Source organism: Apostichopus japonicus, chromosome 22 (genome assembly GCF_037975245.1).
Source record: "Apostichopus japonicus isolate 1M-3 chromosome 22, ASM3797524v1, whole genome shotgun sequence".
NCBI lineage: Eukaryota > Metazoa > Echinodermata > Holothuroidea > Aspidochirotida > Stichopodidae > Apostichopus > Apostichopus japonicus.
The window spans coordinates 26,509,710-26,533,893 of record NC_092582.1 but is presented as its reverse complement, the minus strand read 5'-3'; the positions used below and the strand labels follow the sequence as shown (position 1 = coordinate 26,533,893).

At 37.7% G+C, this 24,184-nt stretch overlaps 1 protein-coding gene across 3 annotated transcripts in view; it reads left to right on the top strand.

The window, feature by feature from the left end:
* Nucleotides 1-24,184, top strand: part of LOC139963391 (glycerophosphocholine phosphodiesterase GPCPD1-like) — a 38,798-nt gene that overhangs the window by 9,230 nt on the left and 5,384 nt on the right. For all 3 annotated transcript variants that reach the window (XM_071964102.1, XM_071964103.1, XM_071964101.1), the window contains exons 6-13: nucleotides 828-897; nucleotides 2,447-2,539; nucleotides 3,400-3,477; nucleotides 7,580-7,616; nucleotides 14,925-14,995; nucleotides 19,943-20,008; nucleotides 20,682-20,809; nucleotides 22,973-23,108. In XM_071964102.1, the coding sequence (XP_071820203.1) occupies nucleotides 828-897; nucleotides 2,447-2,539; nucleotides 3,400-3,477; nucleotides 7,580-7,616; nucleotides 14,925-14,995; nucleotides 19,943-20,008; nucleotides 20,682-20,809; nucleotides 22,973-23,108 (679 nt within the window). The remainder of the gene's footprint in view (nucleotides 1-827; nucleotides 898-2,446; nucleotides 2,540-3,399; nucleotides 3,478-7,579; nucleotides 7,617-14,924; nucleotides 14,996-19,942; nucleotides 20,009-20,681; nucleotides 20,810-22,972; nucleotides 23,109-24,184) is intronic.

Genomic DNA, 24,184 nt, shown 5'->3' with positions numbered 1-24,184 from the left:
CATGTTAATTTAATCTAGAGTTACAAAGATTGCATGAGGTGTTGGGATTCTCTCTAATTTGAAGCATTCACAAGTTCTGTGTTCTTTATATTTTACTCTCATTCATCCCCATCTCACTTACTGCATGGCTGTTTGGTCCGGTACAATGTATTCTAATATCAACAAATTTCTGATGTTTCAAAAGAGAGCAATTTGTCATATTTCTTATCATTCCTCCAATGATCTTACCAGCAAGTTATTGGATTCTCTCAATCTCCTTAAATTTCCTGACCTTATTTACATTCATATTGCAACTTTGGCTGTTCTAGTAATAATCATACTGTAACCCTCATGTTTTCACATATTCTTTTAGGTACAATAAAGATATACATAATCATAATACGAGGCAGGCTGGTACGATAGCATGCACAAACAACATGATACGAGGCAGGCTGGTAGCATGCACAAACAACGTCATTGCATTAATATTATTATGCAGAGCTAAAGCTGTGTGTGTTTCGTTATTACTTATCTACATTATCATATAACCCTGTGAGATTCAAGCCAGTAACTAGTGTGTTGTTCTGTGAAATTATTATTTGTGTTCTTGTCATCACAATGAGGCACAATCAAGGAGTGCTAATACTGTCCCGATTCTTATATGCAGATTAGGGTAGTCTTGCTAGTCCTTCAAAGTCACACAAAACAAACTTGCCCATTCAAGTCAAACATGAGTTAAATACCACCCATCAAGCGATCCATTGTTTTGAATACAAACATTGATATATGATGAATGCTATAATCCTTGTTGAGTTCCTAAATCTAAAACTATTTCTCTCATTCCACAGACACAAAGCCCAAGGATCAGCTCTGTTTCCGGAAAATACTGTAGCAGCCTTTAAGCAAGCTCATAAATTGGTACAGTATATATGAGGAATTTCCAACATTAGTCTTGGTTATAATTGAGAGGGTTGGGTTGGTTATAATTGAGTGGGTGGGGTTGGTTACAATTGAGAGGGTGAGGTTGGTTATAATTGAGAGTAGGGTTGGTTATAGTATAATTGAGAGGGTGAGGTTGGTTATAATTGAGAGGGTGGGTGGGGTCGGTTATACTTGAGAGGGTGGGTGGGGTCGGTTATAATTGAGAGGGTGAGGTTGGTTATAACTGAGAGGGTGGGTGGGGTTGGTTATATAATTGAGAGAGTGAGGTTGGTTATAATTGAGAGGGTGGGTGAGGTTGGTTATAATATAACTGAGAGGGTGAGGTTGGTTATAATTGAGAGGGTTGGTGGGGTTGGTTATAATTGAGAGGGTGGGTGGGGTTGGTTATAATTGAGAGGGTGAGGTTTGTTATAATATAATTGAGAGGGTGAGGTTGGTTATAATTGAGAGGGTGGGTGTGGTTGGTTATAATTGAGAGGGTGGATGGGGTTGGTTATAATTGAGAGGGTGAGGTTGGTTATAATTGAGAGGGTGGGTGGGTTTGGTTATAATTGAGAGGGTGGGGTTGGTTGTAATATAATTTAGAGGGTGAGGTTGGTTATAATTGAGAGGGTGGGTGAGGTTGGTTATAACTGAGAGGGTGGGTGGGGTTGGTTATAATTGAGAGGGTGGGTGGGGTTGGTTATAATTGAGAGGGTGAGGTTGGTTAAAATATAATTGAGAGGGTGGGTGGGGTTGGTTATAATTGAGAGGGTGGGTGAGGTTGGTTATAACTGAGAGGGTGGGTGGGGTTGGTTATAATTGAGAGGGTGGGTGGGGTTGGTTATAATTGAGAGGGTGAGGTTGGTTAAAATATAATTGAGAGGGTGGGTGGGGTTGGTTATAATTGAGAGGGTGGGGTACATCCTTGCTCACATAAGTCAGGGGATATATTAATGTTTCATCCTTGCTCACATAGATCAGGGGGTTATATTAATGTTACTGTATATCCTTGCTCACATAAGTCAGAGGTTATATTAAATGTAGTTTTAGCTTTAGTTAGCAGTGTTGTGCCTTACCTGGTGGTGTAGTTGAAGAACTTCAAACAGAAAACATGTGATCTCAGTTCACATGTATGGTGGAATCATTGCCTAATCATGGTGGTAGCTTTCCTTTTAATATATTAGTCAGGTGCACTTTGTATACTATTTTTCAATGGTGTCAAAGCTCAAAATTGTCAGTTTTGTTGAAATCAAATTTCTTACATTTTGAAAATACAGAGTAACAGTAAGTTATTACCAGCGTGTGGTGAGTGTACATAAAGGCCCAGCCTTGTTTAGGATGTGAATATATTTGTTGTCTATGTGTCATGTGATACCCTAGTGTTACTTTCAGTGTACATTTACCTCCCTTTCTAACAATAAGTTATTACCAGTATGTGGTGAGTGTACGTAAAGGCCCAGCCTTGTATGGGATGTGAATATATTTGTTGTCTATGTGTGATGTGATGTGTACATTTACCTCCCTTCTCTATGCTTCATTTCAGTCTGTTCCTATGGTAGAGTTTGACGTACACGTAACCAAAGATGGAGTTCCAGTTATCTTTCATGATTTTGACACTGACCTGGGCATTGAAGAGGTATGATATTAGGCAGCACTATGATTTGATACTGACCTGGGCATTGAAGAGGTATGATATTAGGCAGTTCTATGATTTGATACTGACCTGGGCATTGAAGAAGTATGATAATAGGCAGTACTATGATTTGATACTTACCTGGGCATTGAAGAGGTATGATATTAGGCAGTTATATGTCTTAACTTGGTCACCAAAAACCTGTCAGGTTCCTCAAACATATTACCCAGAGTACTATCCATAAAGTTTGCCAGATGAGAAGAAGGTTGTCCAGACTTTAAACTATGAATCTATTCCATTTTAAGCATTTTGTTGCTCAATGCTGATCATATCTGTTAGTATTTTGCCCTTGGATGCAAAAACCAAATAAAACTTTTCTCAAGTTTTCAAACCTTTCTGGGAGATGAAATGAATACCAATATTCTTCAACATTGTGGTTAGTGGAGGCCAGAGAAACCGGATAAAATCAACTGACCAATCATACTATTATTTTTGAGACCATAGAAGTGCTGTAATGTTCCATACAAGACCATGTGGGTGTATTGGCTGTCACCTAGTCCCATGGCCCTGGAGGTGTTGTTTTGGGTTCATGCAGGTCCCATTAGGATCTGCTATGGTCCCCACAAGCCCCATGGTCCCCACAAGCCCCATGGTCCCCACAAGCCCCATTTCAACTAGAATGTGAATAATATGTGTTACCTACAAGCACCTTGTGTTGCTTTTACTGTCCCAACCAAGGAGTGTCAATTGAGTGTGTGGAAGACGATTCCAAACTTAAATAACTCAACACTTTGCTGTCTAAGACATGTATATACAGACATGGGTTTTGAAATGTTTGTATTTTCCTCTGTATCCTCTTGTAGGATGTCTCCGGTAAAGTGCTGGACCTCACTACTGTTCACATTAATTCTATGAAACACAAACAGATTGAGGTACTAAGGGTGAGTACTGGATCTTATCATGTTATATTAAACCAATGCTGTCTACTGTTGAGTAAGAATCTAACCATCTTCAAGTCATGTTTCCATGGTTATACCCAGAGCCAACTTTTTACAATTTTCTGACACTACTGCAACTTGTTTGCACAGAGTGACTGTAATGCATTTTGGCTACATGAAAACTTGGGTGGAAGGGATCTGAGCTGTAATGATCTTCAGAGATGGGAGGCTGGGAAGGAACAAATGTCACACGGGAACAAATTGAGGGGACTTTGTCAGGGCATTACCTGTAGGGTAGATGTTTTAAGGACAATCTGCATTTGAGTCTGGTCTCTCCAGCAAGGCATGAACCTCGCTTATTGCATTTGAGTCTGGTCTCTCCAGCAAGGCATGACTCTCGCTTATTGCATTTGAGTCTGGTCTCTCCAGCAAGGCATGAACCTCACTTATTTCATTTGAGTCTTGTCTCTCCAGCAAGGCATGAACCGCGCTTATTTCATATGAGTCTGGTCTGTCCAACAAGGCATGAACCTCACTTATTGCATTTGAGTCTGGTCTCTCCAGCAAGGCATGAACCTCATTTATTTCAGTTGAGTCTGGTCTGTCCAGCAAGGCATGAACCTCACTTATTTCATTTGAGTCTGGTGTCTCCAGCAAGGCATGAACCTCACTTATTTCATTTGAGTCTTGTCTCTCCAGCAAGGCATGAACCGCGCTTATTTCATATGAGTCTGGTCTGTCCAACAAAGCATGGACCTCACTTATTTCATTTGAGTCTGGTCTCTCCAGCAAGGCATGAACCTCACCTATTTCATTTGAGTCTGGTCTCTCCAGCAAGGCATGAACATCACTTATTTCAGTTGAGTCTGGTCTCTCCAGCAAGGCATGAACCTCACTTATTTCAGTTGAGTCTGGAAATAAGCATAATCTGAAAATTTCAGTTGCATTGCTTTACAATTGGCCGATTTATCACACTTTGAAATTCTGTGTATATGTACAGTGTGTATATAAGGGTTAAGTTTAAACATAGTCTTCTGGCACTCATGGCACTCCGTACATATACACCCAGTACAGTGTATGTACTGTACACACTGTACATACATGTATGTACTGGTTGAAATTCATTTTATAAGTCTTCTAATTAAATGAATTCAACCAGGAGCAGACAAGTGCATTGCAAATAGTAATTTTTTATATGAAATTAAAAACTGCACAGTATCGAATTGAATGACCTTGAAGTACAGTACAATACCCAGGGCTCAAAACACATGGAACATCAAAACAGGCAAAAACCTTTTTTTGTAAAAATCCCAAACTTTGAGGATTTTTCATTTAAAAATAAGGCAAAACACCCTCCTGAAATTTTTTGTACAAATAGGGTGGTACTATATCTCTTCCAGGAAAAATTATCAGATTTTTTTAATTTGACGCGTTTTGAGTTATTGGCCTTGAAAAACGACCTCATTTGTACATCGGAGCAACTTAACAACTTCATAAATTAATATTGAGAACAGCTAGTACCCTGAAATTTGTTTAGGTGTAAGAACTTTATACTTATAATTAAAGTATAAAACCCTGACAGCTCTAACATGGTTACTTCGGTAAAAAATTGGCATCAAAACCCCTACCTCATGCTGAATCGCAGCATGAAATAGCAACTTTAGAGTTGCACAAATTGCAAAAATATTATAGGAAAGCATTGTAATAATTATTTTGTAATGTTTGTACTAGACATAATAACCTCTGAAAGAATCAAGTACCCTGAAGCAATGGTTTAGGAGCAATTCATAACTAAAAATAGCACATTTTTTAGTGAAAAGTACAAAAATCGAATATTTTGACACTTTTAAGTTGACCTCACTCCACAAGACAATATTTTTGTAGCCTAATTTTTTATTTTCCTGTTCTATGGGATAGACTCTATAGGCATATGTAATAGAAAGGTATTAGTATGTTTAATTGCTGAGAAATGAGACCTCAAAAGTCAAGAAAATGCCAAAATGCCATGCTGGCGACAAATTGCGGAATTTCAAAGTATTTTAAAATCGGCCAATTGTAAAGCCATGCAACTGAAATTTTCAGTATATGCTTATTTCATGGTGGTCCAATCATACAATAAATTTGGGAATTTTTCAAAGATGTCGAACTACAACATCCCCCAAAATTTGGTTATATGGAATGACCCACATGGGGTCAAAGTTCAGAACAATTGTGGATGTACTGTCTGGCTGTACAATATCAGAAACAAATATTTAACCGTAGTCAGAGAGGAACAACTTTCTGTTGGAACAAACCAAATCAGCTTTGGTGGTCATCTGGCATAGGAGAAGTCGTTACATCAAATTAGATTGCGTTGTAACTAAATACCACCAATTAAGTCAAATGATAAAGAGGGATCACCCACTAATTGTAGGTTTATAGTGCACCCATTGAGAGTTTTCCTTGCTTAAAGTTGCTGTTCTATTCACCAAACCTACACATCTCAACTACAGTGTACATGTTGCTGTTCTATTCACCAAACCTACACATCTCAACTACAGTGTACTTGTTGCTGTTCTATTCACCAAACCTACACATCTCAACTACAGTGTGCATGTTGCTGTTCTATTAACCAAACCTACATATCTCTCCTACAGTGTGCATATTGGTCGTTCTATTCACCAAACCTACATCTCTCTCCTACAGTGCACATATTGGTCGTTCTATTTACCAAATCTTCACATCTCTCCTACAGTGTACATATTGGTCGTTCTATTTACCAAACCTACACATCTCTCCTACAGTGTACATATTAGTTGTTCTATTCACCAAACCTACATCTCTCCTACAGTGTACTTATTGGTCGTTCTATTTACCAAACCTTCACATCTCTCCTACAGTGTACATATTGGTCGTTCTATTTACCAAACCTACACATCTCTCCTACAGTGTACATATTGGTCGTTCTATTTACCAAACCTACATCTCTCCTACAGTGTATATATATTGGTCGTTCTATTTACCAAACCTACACATCTCTCCTACAGTGTATATATATTGGTCGTTCTATTTACCAAACCTACACATCTCTCCTACAGTGTACATATTGGTCGTTCTATTTACCAAACCTACACATCTCTCCTACAGTGTATATATATTGGTCGTTCTATTTACCAAACCTACACATCTCTCCTACAGTGTACATATATTGGTCGTTCTATTTACCAAACCTACACATCTCTCCTACAGTGTATATATATTGGTCGTTCTATTTACCAAACCTACACATCTCTTCTACAGTGTACATATTGGTCGTTCTATTTACCAAGCCTACATCTCTCCTACAGTGTATATATATTGGTCGTTCTATTTACCAAACCTACACATCTCTCCTACAGTGTATATATATTGGTCGTTCTATTTACCAAACCTACACATCTCTCCTACAGTGTATATATATTGGTCGTTCTATTTACCAAACCTACACATCTCTCCTACAGTGTATATATATTGGTCGTTCTATTTACCAAACCTACACATCTCTCCTACAGTGTACATATTGGTCGTTCTATTTACCAAACCTACACATCTCTCCTACAGTGTATATATATTGGTCGTTCTATTTACCAAACCTACACATCTCTCCTACAGTGTATATATATTGGTCGTTCTATTTACCAAACCTACACATCTCTCCTACAGTGTATATATATTGGTCGTTCTATTTACCAAACCTACACATCTCTTCTACAGTGTACATATTGGTCGTTCTATTTACCAAGCCTACATCTCTCCTACAGTGTATATATATTGGTCGTTCTATTTACCAAACCTACACATCTCTCCTACAGTGTATATATATTGGTCGTTCTATTTACCAAACCTACACATCTCTCCTACAGTGTATATATATTGGTCGTTCTATTTACCAAACCTACACATCTCTCCTACAGTGTACATATTGGTCGTTCTATTTACCAAACCTACACATCTCTCCTACAGTGTACATATTGGTCGTTCTATTCACCAAACCTACACATCTTTCCTACAGTGTACATATTGCATATAGCATTATTGCATATTGCATATTCCTGTATTTATTGTTGTTTTAATTGTTTCTCCATAGAATTTGCAGCCATGTGTCCAAGGATCAACTTCTTCTGGTAAGGAAATGTAAATAGCAGACTTTTTTATTTTTGATGGAACAGATTTTTTGGTTATTGTCTTTGATGGTGGAGGGGGGGGGTGGGTAGGTGGGAAGCTTGGGGGATGTGAGGCTGATATTGTATTATTTAGCATATAATTATGAGGCTGATTGGAAATGTGGTTATTGCTAACCAGACATGAAAACATAACCAGTTGTGAATCCTCAGTAGATACCACTAACGGATTCCTTTATTCACAAAGTTAATACAGCTGCTATCAGTCTCATCTACCAATTGAGATCGATGTAAACATCACAGATACAACAGTGAAAGTGACTGGACTACCAAGTCTACCAAACAATCCATTAGTTTCTCACAATGTGCAACAAACAAAGGTCAAAGGTCACAGAGAGAAATACACCTCAGATTGATTACCATTGTATTGAAGTTATCAAGGATAAGTGAAACTAATCGCCGAAGGACTTGTAGCTGAAATAAACATCGAACAATGGTTTTTGATTGTGACCAACTTATCAATAAATAAGATGCACTTAAAATTTCACCAGTTTAAAGAATAGTGCAATTGAAAATTGTATTTGGACTAATAAATAAAGAAACATGCTAGTGAAATTTGTATTGTATTTCCTATGTATGGTTTCAAGATATTACAACATTTATGGTAGACATGGTGAATATGAACAAACAATTGTGATGTCATAGATGCACATTTATCAACCTGTGTTGTTTTTTTCTGTTCCAGTCTTCAGTTTTCAAATGTAGGTTCAATAACGATATATTTTGTATACACTACGGTCATAGAGCTATTGATAAATCAGAATCAAGGCAAAAAGTGCAAAAACTAAAATTAATAATATAACATGATGATGCTCCCTGTGTGCAAACATAATATTACACATGTGAGCTTCAAGTTTACTTATGGTACAAATAGGGACAAATGCAACTAGCAATATCTCTAAATAGGAAATAATAAATAATGCTACATAGGAATTGCATGCAAATATCATCATGATGTTTTATGGTTTATTTGCTTTTTTTCAGTTGTAAAAGATCAATAATTTCTTTAGGCTATCCATACAGACTATTGATAGGGGCATTCCATACATACCTTGGTAGAAGCATTCAATACAGACTCTTACCTAGGTTACTCTATATGGTAACACCAGAGTGTGGAAAAGACATTATAAAATGCAGGTGTGACTCTCACTTTACTCTATATGATATATGTGTGAATCTTACCTACTGTAGGTTACTCTATATGGTAACACCAGAGTGTGGAAAAGACATAAAACGCAGGTGTGACTCTCACTTTACTCTATATGGTATATGTGTTAATCTTACCTACTGTAGGTTACTCTATATGGTAACACCAGAGTGTGGAAAAGACATAAAACGCAGGTGTGACTCTCACTTTACTCTATATGGTATATGTGTTAATCTTACCTACTGTAGGTTACTCTTTATGGTAACACCAGAGTGTGGTAAAGACATTATAAACTGCAGGTGTGACTCTCACTTTACTCTATATGGTATATGTGTTTATCTTACCTAGGTTACTCTATATGGTAACACAAAAGTGTGGCAAAGACATTATAAAATGCAGGTGTGACTCTCACTTTACTCTATATGGTATAGGTGTTAATCTTACCTAGGTTACTCTATACGGTAACACCAGAGTGTGGAAAAGACATTATAAAACGCAGGTGTGACTCTCACTTTACTCTATATGGTATATGTGTTAATCTTACCTAGGTTACTCTTTATGGTAACACCAGAGTGTGGTAAAGACATTATAAAACGCAGGTGTGACTCTCACTTTACTCTATATGGTATATGTGTTAATCTTACCTAGGTTACTCTTTATGGTAACACCAGAGTGTGGTAAAGACATTATAAAATGCAGGTGTGACTCTCACTTTACTCTATATGATATATGTGTGAATCTTACCTACTGTAGGTTACTCTTTATGGTAACACCAGAGTGTGGTAAAGACATTATAAACTGCAGGTGTGACTCTCACTTTACTCTATATGGTATATGTGTTTATCTTACCTAGGTTACTCTATATGGTAACACAAAAGTGTGGCAAAGACATTATAAAATGCAGGTGTGACTCTCACTTTACTCTATATGGTATAGGTGTGAATCTTACCTAGGTTACTCTATACGGTAACACCAGAGTGTGGAAAAGACATTATAAAACGCAGGTGTGACTCTCACTTTACTCTATATGGTATATGTGTTAATCTTACCTAGGTTACTCTATATTGTAACACCAGAGTGTGGAAAAGACATTATAAAACGCAGGTGTGACTCTCACTTTACTCTATATGGTATATGTGTTAATCTTACCTAGGTTACTCTATATTGTAACACCAGAGTGTGGAAAAGACATTATAAAACGCAGGTGTGACTCTCACTTTACTCTATATGGTATATGTGTTAATCTTACCTAGGTTACTCTATACGGTAACACCAGAGTGTGGTAAAGACATTATAAAATGCAGGTGTGACTCTCACTTTACTCTATATGGTATATGTGTTAATCTTACCTACTGTAGGTTACTCTATATGGTAACACCAGAGTGTGGAAAAGACATTATAAAACGCAGGTGTGACTCTCACTTTACTCTATATGGTATATGTGTTAATCTTACCTAGGTTACTCTATACGGTAACACCAGAGTGTGGTAAAGACATTATAAAATGCAGGTGTGACTCTCACTTTACTCTATATGGTATATGTGTTAATCTTACCTACTGTAGGTTACTCTATACGGTAACACCAGAGTGTGGAAAAGACATTATAAAATGCAGGTGTGACTCTGATTTACCCTATTTGGTATAGGTGTGAATCTTACCTAGGTTACTCTATATGGTAACACCAGAGTGTGGTAAAGACATTATAAAATGCAGGTGTGACTCTCACTTTACTCTATATGGTATAGGTATTAATCTTACCTAGGTTACTCTTTATGGTAACACCAGAGTGTGGTAAAGACATTATATAATGCAGGTGTGACTCTCACTTTATTGTACTTGGTATGGGTGTGAATCTTACCTAGGGTACTCTATATGGTACAGGTGTGAATCTTACCTGGGTTACTCTATATTGTAACACCAGAGTGTGGCAAAGACATTATAAAATGCATGTGTGACTCTCACTTAACTCAATATGGTATAGGTGTTAATCTTACCTAGGTTACTCTATATTGTAACACCAGAGTGTGGCAAAGACATTATAAAATGCATGTGTGACTCTCACTTTACTCTATATGGTATAGGTGTTAATCTTACCTACTGTAGGTTACTCTATACGGTAACACCAGAGTGTGGTAAAGACATAAAATGCAGGTGTGACTCACTTTACTCTATATGGTATATGTGTTAATCTTACCTACTGTAGGTTACTCTATACGGTAACACCAGAGTGTGGAAAAGACATTATAAAATGCAGGTGTGACTCTGATTTACCCTATATGGTATAGGTGTGAATCTTACCTAGGTTACTCTATATGGTAACACCAGAGTGTGGCAAAGACATTATAAAATGCATGTGTGACTTTCACTTTACTCTATATGGTATAGGTGTTAATCTTACTGTACCTACTGTAGGTTACTCTTTATTGTAATGCCAGAGTCTTACTTAGGTAACAGACAGAGAGACATACAGAAATATTGACAGAATCAGTCTCCTGTACACCTTAACAGTGTAACACATTTGGCACTGTTCTCTTATCTCTGTGTATAGGTTGATGAATAGTTGTGAAATTCTTGTGATTAATAATGCAGGTATACTGGTGATGGTTAATCTGTAGCACTGACTATGTGTTAATGACAAATACCTTTTATAAACCTTATGCAAAGGCAAGCTAATGTATATATAATTATGTGTGATCTAGGCACCATGTTAATAAGTTGCTGGTCATGTCTGTATGTGGAGTGTATCAAAACAAACAGTTTGAAATTCAACTATGCACGCAATCTTAAAGCCATGTAGAGGTGGAGATTGGTGATAACTGGAAGTTAAACTTTGCGGCCAAAATTAACGATCACACAGAACCGTACACACTCCTAAGAATGTTTCTAAAGCACATTCCCAATGACACAGAAACGTACACACACCTAAGAATGTTTCTAAATCTCATTCCACAATGACACAGAAACGTACACACACCTAAGAATGTTTCTAAATCTCATTCCACAATGACACAGAAACGTACACACACCTAAGAATGTTTCTAAATCACATTCCACAATGACACAGAAACGTACACACACCTAAGAATGTTTCTAAATCACATTCCACAATGACACAGAAACGTACACACACCTAAGAATGTTTCTAAATCTCATTCCACAATGACACAGAAATGTACACACACATAAGAATGTTTCTAAATCTCATTCCACAATGACACAGAAACGTACACACACATAAGAATGTTTCTAAATCTCATTCCCAATGACACAGAAACGTACACACACCTAAGAATGTTTCTAAATCTCATTCCACAATGACACAGAAACGTACACACACATAAGAATGTTTCTAAATCTCATTCCACAATGACACAGAAACGTACACACACATAAGAATGTTTCTAAATCACATTCCACAATGACACAGAAACGTACACACACCTAAGAATGTTTCTAAATCTCATTCCACAATGACACAGAAACGTACACACACCTAAGAATGTTTCTAAATCTCATTCCCAATGACACAGAAACGTACACACACCTAAGAATGTTTCTAAATCTCATTCCACAATGACACAGAAACGTACACACACATAAGAATGTTTCTAAATCTCATTCCACAATGACACAGAAACGTACACACACATAAGAATGTTTCTAAATCTCATTCTACAATGACACAGAAACGTACACACACATAAGAATGTTTCTAAATCTCATTCCACAATGACACAGAAACGTACACACACATAAGAATGTTTCTAAATCTCATTCCACAATGACACAGAAACGTACACACACATAAGAATGTTTCTAAATCTCATTCCACAATGACACAGAAACGTACACACACATAAGAATGTTTCTAAATCTCATTCCACAATGACACAGAAACGTACACACACATAAGAATGTTTCTAAATCACATTCCACAATGACACAGAAACGTACACACACCTAAGAATGTTTCTAAATCTCATTCCACAATGACACAGAAACGTACACACACCTAAGAATGTTTCTAAATCTCATTCCCAATGACACAGAAACGTACACACACCTAAGAATGTTTCTAAATCTCATTCCACAATGACACAGAAACGTACACACACATAAGAATGTTTCTAAATCTCATTCCACAATGACACAGAAACGTACACACACATAAGAATGTTTCTAAATCTCATTCCACAATGACACAGAAACGTACACACACATAAGAATGTTTCTAAATCACATTCCACAATGACACAGAAACGTACACACACCTAAGAATGTTTCTAAATCTCATTCCACAATGACACAGAAACGTACACACACCTAAGAATGTTTCTAAATCTCATTCCACAATGACACAGAAACGTACACACACCTAAGAATGTTTCTAAATCTCATTCCACAATGACACAGAAACGTACACACACATAAGAATGTTTCTAAATCTCATTCCACAATGACACAGAAACGTACACACACATAAGAATGTTTCTAAATCTCATTCCACAATGACACAGAAAGGTACACACACCTAAGAATGTTTCTAAATCTCATTCCACAATGACACAGAAACGTACACACACATAAGAATGTTTCTAAATCTCATTCCACAATGACACAGAAACGTACACACACATAAGAATGTTTCTAAATCTCATTCCACAATGACACAGAAACGTACACACACCTAAGAATGTTTCTAAATCTCATTCCACAATGACACAGAAACGTACACACACCTAAGAATGTTTCTAAATCACATTCCACAATGACACAGAAACGTACACACACATAAGAATGTTTCTAAATCTCATTCCACAATGACACAGAAACGTACACACACCTAAGAATGTTTCTAAATCTCATTCCACAATGACACAGAAACGTACACGCACCTAAGAATGTTTCTAAATCTCATTCCACAATGACACAGAAACGTACACGCACCTAAGAATGTTTCTAAATCACATTCCACAATGACACAGAAACGTACACGCACCTAAGAATGTTTCTAAATCACATTCCACAATGACACAGAAACGTACACGCACCTAAGAATGTTTCTAAATCTCATTCCACAATGACACAGAAACGTACACACACCTAAGAATGTTTCTAAATCTCATTCCACAATGACACAGAAACGTACACACACATAAGAATGTTTCTAAATCTCATTCCACAATGACACAGAAAGGTACACACACCTAAGAATGTTTCTAAATCTCATTCCACAATGACACAGAAACGTACACACACCTAAGAATGTTTCTAAATCTCATTCCACAATGACACAGAAACGTACACACACATAAGAATGTTTCTAAATCTCATTCCACAATGACACAGAAACGTACACACACCTAAGAATGTTTCTAAATCTCATTCCACAATGACACAGAAACGTACACACACCTAAGAATGTTTCTAAATCACATTCCACAATGACACAGAAACGTACACACACCTAAGAATGTTTCTAAATCTCATTCCACAATGACACAGAAACGTACACACACATAAGAATGTTTCTAAATCACATTCCACAATGACACAGAAACGTACACACACCTAAGAATGTTTCTAAATCTCATTCCACAATGACACAGAAACGTACACACACCTAAGAATGTTTCTAAATCTCATTCCCAATGACACAGAAACGTACACACACCTAAGAATGTTTCTAAATCTCATTCCACAATGACACAGAAACGTACACACACATAAGAATGTTTCTAAATCTCATTCCACAATGACACAGAAACGTACACACACATAAGAATGTTTCTAAATCTCATTCTACAATGACACAGAAACGTACACACACATAAGAATGTTTCTAAATCACATTCCACAATGACACAGAAACGTACACACACCTAAGAATGTTTCTAAATCTCATTCCCAATGACACAGAAACGTACACACACCTAAGAATGTCTCTAAATCTCATTCCCAATGACACAGAAACAAACACACACTTAAGAATGTTTCTAAATCGCATTACACCAGAAATTTCAGGTTTTAGTTCTTATACTTTTGCTGTATGTGCTGCAGTTTGGATGTAAAGAAGCTAATTTCAATTTTATTTTTTGTTTTAGATTGGAAGTGTTCTTTTCTGGAGCCGGGAGAGATATCTGTTGATCATAGACCTCTACCTACAGTCCAGGAGGTAATAGTTTTATTATCCTGAATGATTCCTTGAAAAATCATGTGCGCATGTGTAAGTGTGTGTGGGTGTTTGTAAGTTTGCTTGTGTTTTGTATGTGTCTGTGTAAGTATGTTTGTGTGTTACCTTGGCTTGTAAACTCAACAAGGTCATCCTGGTTTGACATCATACTTGATTAGTGGATGCTGCATAATGACTAGAAGAACCCTAGAAAAAATCTCATATGGAGCACCAATTGCATCTAAGGCCAGGTGAAAATGCAAAATTATTTACAAAATGGAGTGGGTGTTGAAGTGCGCTATATTGCATCAAATTGCATCTGAGGCCACCTGGAAATGCAAAAAAATATCCAAGGCATCAAGGCTGGTTAACAGAAATAATTCATATACAGTACTACTGGAAATGTTGGTTATAACTAAATGAAGAGGTTATTTCATTCCCATACATCTTTATGTTTCTTTAGTGTTAGATAATGTTAAAGCCCCCCCAAAATAGATCTTAAAGTTTATTTTTTTACTCAAAAGTGGGGTGAAAAGTTCTGTCCCGTACATTTCATCCTGCCATAGGGTCATAAGTTGGCAAAATTGACCTATCCATGTAAGGGAATGGTGAGATTAATTATGTTAATGACAAATGCAAAATTAGAATTTTTTTATTTTTATATACAAGCCTTTTTTAATTTTTAATAATTGTTAAATATTACATGAAGATATATCATTCCCTCCTGTAACATCAATACAAAAATGGGAAGACATTCAAAATGTTTTGTGTCGTGTCTTCTTTGTGTCTCTCGACATAGCCTGCAACTTCTTGCAAAAGGAGTTGTAGTCGGGACTGAACCAGGGATCTTGTGCTGCAAATTTCTTTGCTCTACCACCAGACCATAAGGTAGAACAGCATTTTAGCATGCATTAGAACAGTACATTGTGGGGACAGTACATTTTCTCCAAAAGATTTTCCCCCTGGTGGGGGGGGGGAACCTTGTCAGGGGGAGAGAATCCGCGCAACTCGTCGTGACCGCTTGGGAACCTTGTCAGGGGGGAGGGAGGCCGCACAACTGTGGACCAATCCCATCCAGTAGAGTCCTTTTGCAGCTACTGCTTACCAGGACTTGAACCCACACCGACAGGAAGATCCAATGATCCAAAGGCAGTGGAGCTACCCATTACACCATTTTGGTTCCCAATGGCTTAACTTTGTTTCTTATATTTATACTTCCACCTTCTCCAAGTAAAAGCCTCTACCTGGAATTGAACCCCAGACATGCAATTTGTCTCTCTCTCCCTGATACAGGGAACTACCAACTGCACCACTGTAACTGTTGAGAAATAATGCTCGTTTCTAATATTTAAGGTTCCTAATGGAAGCAAGAGGTATATGAACAGAAAAAGCAAACTGCCTTGACTGGGGTTTGAACCCAGACATGCCATTTGTCTCTCTCTCCCTGTTACAGGGAACTACCAACTGCGCCACTGTAACTGTTGAGAAATAATGCTCGTTTCTAATATTTAAGGTTCCTAATGGAAGCAAGAGGTATAAGAACAGCAAAAGCAAACTGCCTTGACTGGGGTTTGAACCCAGACATGCCATTTGTCTCTCTCTCCCTGTTACAGGGAACTACCAACTGCGCCACTGTAACTGTTGAGAAATAATGCTCGTTTCTAATATTTAACGTTCCTTATGGAAGCAAGAGGTATAAGAACAGCAAAAGCAAACTGCATTGACTGGGGTTTGAACCCAGACATGCCATTTGTCTCTCTCTCCCTGTTACAGGGAACTACCAACTGCGCCACTGTAACTGTTGAGAAATAATGCTCGTTTCTAATATTTAAGGTTCCTAATGGAAGCAAGAGGTAAAAGAACAGCAAAAGCAAACTGCCTTGACTGGGGTTTGAACCCAGACATGCCATTTGTCTCTCTCTCCCTGTTACAGGGAACTACCAACTGCACCACTGTAACTGTTGAGAAATAATGCTCGTTTCTAATATTTAAGGTTCCTAGTGGAAGCAAGAGGTATAAGAACAGCAAAAGCAAACTGCCTTGACTGGGGTTTGAACCCAGACATGCCATTTGTCTCTCTCTCCCTGTTACAGGGAACTACCAACTGCGCCACTGTAACTGTTGAGAAATAATGCTCGTTTCTAATATTTAAGGTTCCTTATGGAAGCAAGAGGTATAAGAACAGCAAAAGCAAACTGCCTTGACTGGGGTTTGAACCCAGACATGCCATTTGTCTCTCTCTCCCTGTTACAGGGAACTACCAACTGCGCCACTGTAACTGTTGAGAAATAATGCTCGTTTCTAATATTTAAGGTTCCTAATGGAAGCAAGAGGTATAAGAACAGCAAAAGCAAACTGCCTTGACTGGGGTTTGAACCCAGACATGCCATTTGTCTCTCTCTCCCTGTTACTGGGAACTACCAACTGCGCCACTGTAACTGTTGAGAAATAATGCTCGTTTCTAATATTTAAGGTTCCTAAGGGAGGCAAAGGTATAAGAACAGCAAAAGCAAACTGCCTTGACTGGGGTTTGAACCCAGACATGCCATTTGTCTCTCTCTCCCTGTTACTGGGAACTACCAACTGCGCCACTGTAACTGTTGAGCAATTATGCTCGTTTCTAATATTTAAGGTTCCTAATGGAAGCAAGAGGTATAAGAACAGCAAAAGCAAACTGCCTTGACTGGGGTTTGAACCCAGACATGCCATTTGTCTCTCTCTCCCTGTTACAGGGAACTACCAACTGCGCCACTGTAACTGTTGAGAAATAATGCTCGTTTCTAATATTTAAGGTTCCTAATGGAAGCAAGAGGTATAAGAACAGCAAAAGCAAACTGCCTTGACTGGGGTTTGAACCCAGACATGCCATTTGTCTCTCTCTCCCTGTTACTGGGAACTACCAACTGCGCCACTGTAACTGTTGAGAAATAATGCTCGTTTCTAATATTTAACGTTCCTTATGGAAGCAAGAGGTATAAGAACAGCAAAAGCAAACTGCATTGACTGGGGTTTGAACCCAGACATGCCATTTGTCTCTCTCTCCCTGTTACAGGGAACTACCAACTGCGCCACTGTAACTGTTGAGAAATAATGCTCGTTTCTAATATTTAAGGTTCCTAATGGAAGCAAGAGGTAAAAGAACAGCAAAAGCAAACTGCCTTGACTGGGGTTTGAACCCAGACATGCCATTTGTCTCTCTCTCCCTGTTACAGGGAACTACCAACTGCACCACTGTAACTGTTGAGAAATAATGCTCGTTTCTAATATTTAAGGTTCCTAGTGGAAGCAAGAGGTATAAGAACAGCAAAAGCAAACTGCCTTGACTGGGGTTTGAACCCAGACATGCCATTTGTCTCTCTCTCCCTGTTACAGGGAACTACCAACTGCGCCACTGTAACTGTTGAGAAATAATGCTCGTTTCTAATATTTAAGGTTCCTTATGGAAGCAAGAGGTATAAGAACAGCAAAAGCAAACTGCCTTGACTGGGGTTTGAACCCAGACATGCCATTTGTCTCTCTCTCCCTGTTACAGGGAACTACCAACTGCGCCACTGTAACTGTTGAGAAATAATGCTCGTTTCTAATATTTAAGGTTCCTAATGGAAGCAAGAGGTATAAGAACAGCAAAAGCAAACTGCCTTGACTGGGGTTTGAACCCAGACATGCCATTTGTCTCTCTCTCCCTGTTACTGGGAACTACCAACTGCGCCACTGTAACTGTTGAGAAATAATGCTCGTTTCTAATATTTAAGGTTCCTAATGGAAGCAAAGGTATAAGAACAGCAAAAGCAAACTGCCTTGACTGGGGTTTGAACCCAGACATGCCATTTGTCTCTCTCTCCCTGTTACTGGGAACTACCAACTGCGCCACTGTAACTGTTGAGCAATTATGCTCGTTTCTAATATTTAAGGTTCCTAATGGAAGCAAGAGGTATAAGAACAGCAAAAGCAAACTGCCTTGACTGGGGTTTGAACCCAGACATGCCATTTGTCTCTCTCTCCCTGTTACAGGGAACTACCAACTGCGCCACTGTAACTGTTGAGAAATAATGCTCGTTTCTAATATTTAAGGTTCCTAATGGAAGCAAGAGGTATAAGAACAGCAAAAGCAAACTGCCTTGACTGGGGTTTGAACCCAGACATGCCATTTGTCTCTCTCTCCCTGTTACTGGGAACTACCAACTGCGCCACTGTAACTGTTGAGAAATAATGCTCGTTTCTAATATTTAAGGTTCCTAATGGAAGCAAAGGTATAAGAACAGCAAAAGCAAACTGCCTTGACTGGGGTTTGAACCCAGACATGCCATTTGTCTCTCTCTCCCTGTTACTGGGAACTACCAACTGCGCCACTGTAACTGTTGAGCAATTATGCTCGTTTCTAATATTTAAGGTTCCTAATGGAAGCAAGAGGTATAAGAACAGCAAAAGCAAACTGCCTTGACTGGGGTTTGAACCCAGACATGCCATTTGTCTCTCTCTCCCTGTTACAGGGAACTACCAACTGCGCCACTGTAACTGTTGAGAAATAATGCTCGTTTCTAATATTTAAGGTTCCTAATGGAAGCAAGAGGTATAAGAACAGCAAAAGCAAACTGCCTTGACTGGGGTTTGAACCCAGACATGCCATTTGTCTCTCTCTCCCTGTTACTGGGAACTACCAACTGCGCCACTGTAACTGTTGAGAAATAATGCTCGTTTCTAATATTTAAGGTTCCTAATGGAAGCAAGAGGTATAAGAACAGCAAAAGCAAACTGCCTTGACTGGGGTTTGAACCCAGACATGCCATTTGTCTCTCTCTCCCTGTTACTGGGAACTACCAACTGCGCCACTGTAACTGTTGAGAAATAAAGCTCGTTTCTAATATTTGAACCTCAGAATGGAAGGATGATAAGAGCAGTAAATTAAACTGTAGCTTTATGTAATGACTTGTTTGTTTTCTATTTCTGCAGGCTTTAGAAAGTGTTAATGAGGATTTGGCATTTCATATTGAAGTCAAGTACCCCATGACCGACGAGGTAAGATATAAATCTGCATATTATGTTGAATTGCTCACAATCTGGTAGTAGCATTTTAAGATCAATAGTTGGCCAAAATAAGGCATGACATAATCTTGGTTTTCATTGTGGGACACAGAATGATGAATTGGATAAAACACTTAAGAATGGTAATAAGAAGCATACTAACCATATTTATATACTGAAGGGTGTGTATAATTTATTTGATTTATAATTATATGTTGAAGCAGAGCTTGTTTTGTTGGCATACCCAGGTATTAAAAATTACCCAGAATTAAGAATTTAATTGATGACAGGCTATAGTGTGATGGAATGGAAAACAAAACCTCTAATTAGTACAATCTCAGTTTAGGTTTGCAAAAGTTGAATAACTCCATCTCTAAAGTATTTTGAAATGTAAGTTCCAGTAGAAACACTCTGGGAGAAGGGGAGGGCCGGGGTGGGGGGGGGGGGGTGGATGGGAGGAGTCCAAAGGATCTAAGGTGTAACAAACTGCTGTGGGATTTGTATTTACCTGTTAGGGTCTTTCTGTAGCCCTAATCTTTATATATTTATGCAAAGTAAGCTATGCTATGGTTTAGCAGTGTCATTAATATTGCATCTACAGCTGTTTTGTGCTATTATTTGCTCCAGTGAGAGTTGAATGCTTTATGAATTTGTTTTCTATTAACAGTATGGCAATCAGGAGTCTGAAGCTGGTAACCGAAGTCATTTGTTGGACTCGCTGCTGGATGTGGTTTATAAATATGCTAGCAAGAGAAGAATAGTCTTTTCTGCATTTGATCCAGATCTGTGTATTATGTAAGTCATTGAAAACCCTTAGCTGTGAATAACCATACTTTTTTAAAATTTTTTATGAAAACTCTTTTCATCGGTAAATTTCATTTTTTAAAGAAATATCTAATACCTGTGGGTATTCATATCTATGGTGACATCCCTATGTTCCGACGTCTCTATGTTCCGACGTCTCTATGTTCCGACAAAAAGAAAAAATTCAGAGCAATTTTTTTTTTTATCCATAAATTTGTTTGTACCAAGAAAAGTAGTTTTGTGACCCCAATATTTTTGTGACCAAATTTTTTGGGGACTTAATTTTTTTGGACTAACATTTTTCGGACCAAACTTTTTCGGAAAAACTTTTTTTTCAAGAAAAACAAAACAAAAATGTGACCCAAAGTTTGTGATGACCAAAACAGTGCTTTTGACCCGAACTTTTTTGGTACTCACATTTTTGGGACCAAAATTGTTTTTGGCCGAATTAATTTTTGAATAAAATGTGTTTAGATTTAGATCAAACTATGTTGTAGGCCTACCATATTTTTTTTTTATTTTTTGGGGGGGGGGCAGTGGCCTGCGCAAATGAGGGCATATATTTGTAAGTCTTTTATCATGGTTGACGATGTATGTACCTTTTGACTTTCCATTATAAGCCTCCTTTAGTGCAACTTAATATACTGAAACATTTTACTGGATTTTTCTCTTACTGTATTTATTTAGCTTTTGATTTTCATGTTTATATTTTTACGTGCAAATAAACAAACAAAAAATAGGCTGCTTGCAGTAACCTTTTTTGGTCCCAAAGTTTGGTCCAAAGAATTTTTGTCCACAAAATTTGGAGTACACTACAAACAAATTTTGGGGTCAAAAGCAATTTTTGGTCACAAGCACTGTTTGGGTCACAACAAATTTAGGGTCACATTTTTTGTTCCTTGGGGGGGGGGGGAGGATTTTGGTCCTGAAAATTTGGTCCAAAAAAATGTTGGTTACAAAAATATTGGGGTTTGAAAACTTGTTTTCTTTGTACAAACGATCTTTTGGATAAAAAGAATTGTACTGAATTATTTATTTATGTCCTAACATAGAGACGTTGAAACATAGAGATGTCGGAACATAGAGATGTAACCGTATCTATATGTATATATATTTGTATCTATCCAATAAAAGTTCCTTTATAACGCTGTGTAATGAACCAATGATAGAGATGATAGAAAGCGTGGTGGACAATTGGTTAAGTCATTGGGCACAGTTTATAACTGCAGCCGACTGGAGGGATTGCCTCTGGGACAAGTTATCATTGACCAGGGGTAATTTAACATCTGTAAAGGGCTTTGAGACCTATTGCTAGTATAAAGTACTATATAAAAATTGAATATTATAATGATTATTATTATTAATATTAAGCGATAATGTGGATAATGACAAAGATTGGAGTTAAAAGCTGTGGAGTTTATGGTAGTGGGAAAGAATTTGTGTTAAACCTGAATATATTAACAACAAATCCATTGATACAAGTAGAAGAGTATATTTGTTTTTTGGTCAAACTAAGTATTAAACTGTTGGTGGTTAGATGTGTTCTATCATTTAAGAGAGAGATTTAAGAGAGAGAAACAAAGTTTGCTATCGATCACTTCTTTGTCTTTTAGTTTGTTCTGTTATTTATTTTTACAAGGCTTCTTTGTCGTTTAGTTTGTTTCGTTATTTATTTTTACAAGGTTTCTTTGTTGTTTAGTTTGTTCAGTTATTTATTTTTACAAGGCTTCTTTGTCGTTTAGTTTGTTCAGTTATTTATTTTTACAAGGCTTCTTTGTCGTTTAGTTTGTTCAGTTATTTATTTTTACAAGGCTTCTTTGTCGTTTAGTTTGTTCAGTTATTTATTTTTACAAGGCTTCTTTGTCGTTTAGTTTGTTCAGTTATTTATTTTTACAAGGCTTCTTTGTCGTTTAGTTTGTTCAGTTATTTATTTTTACAAGGCTTCTTTGTCGTTTAGTTTGTTCAGTTATTTATTTTTACAAGGCTTCTTTGTCGTTTAGTTTGTTCAGTTATTTATTTTTACAAGGCTTCTTTGTCGTTTAGATTGTTCAGTTATTTATTTTTACAAGGCTTCTTTGTCGTTTAGTTTGTTCTGTTATTTATTTTTACAAGGCTTCTTTGTCGTTTAGTTTGTTCTGTTATTTACTTTTACAGGCTTCGGATGAAACAGCACAGATACCCTGTTCTGTTAGCTAACTACGGGCAGACTGCTAAATATGCCAGTTACAGAGGTGTGCGATGTAGCAGTGCCAAGATTGGAGTCTGCCTGGCAATAGCAGAAAACTTACAGGTTGGTCGCAACAGTTTTAACTGTTTATGAATGTCTATGAACTGACAAATTAAAATCAAGATTAATTGTGATGTAGTTTTAATTTGCTGTGAAAAATGTTCATATCTTACAAAAAGTGGCAAACAGCATTTGAAGTAACACTAATAGGGCTAATTGTCTGCCTTACAACACATTTCAATTCATAGTGACATTAATGGTGCTATAATGTGTTCCATTTCAACGAGACAGAAATGAAACGTATGTTTGTGTGACACTCTGTTTCCATACAAAGTGACTCTGATGGAGTTAATGTCCATCTACCACCGTGTGTCAATCTAAAGTGACTCTGATGGAGTTAATGTCCATCTACCACCGTGTGTCAATCTAAAGTGACTCTGATGGAGTTAATGTCCATCTACCACCGTGTGTCCATCTAAAGTGACTCTGATGGAGTTAATGTCCATCTACCACCGTGTGTCAATCTATAGTGACTGTGATGGAGTTAATGTCCATCTACCTCCATGTGTCCATCTAAAGTGACTCTGATGGAGTTAATGTCCATCTACCACCGTGTGTCAATCTAAAGTGACTCTGATGGAGTTAATGTCCATCTACCACCGTGTGTCCATCTAAAGTGACTCTGATGGAGTTAATGTCCATCTACCACCGTGTGTCAATCTAAAGTGACTCTGATGGAGTTAATGTCCATCTACCACCGTGTGTCAATCTTAAGTGACTCTGATGGAGTTAATGTCCATCTACCACCGTGTGTCAATCTAAAGTGACTCTGATGGAGTTAATGTCCTTCTACCACCGTGTGTCCATCTAAAGTGACTCTGATGGAGTTAATGTCCATCTACTACCCTGTGCCCATCTAAAGTGACTCTGATGGAGTTAATGTCCATCTACCACCGTGTGTCCATCTAAAGTGACTCTGATGGAGTTAATGTCCATCTACCACCGTGTGTCAATCTAAAGTGACTCTGATGGAGTTAATGTCCTATACCACCGTGTGTCCATCTAAAGTGACTCTGATGGAGTTAATGTCCATCTACCACCGTGTGTCCATCTAAAGTGACTCTGATGGAATTAATGTC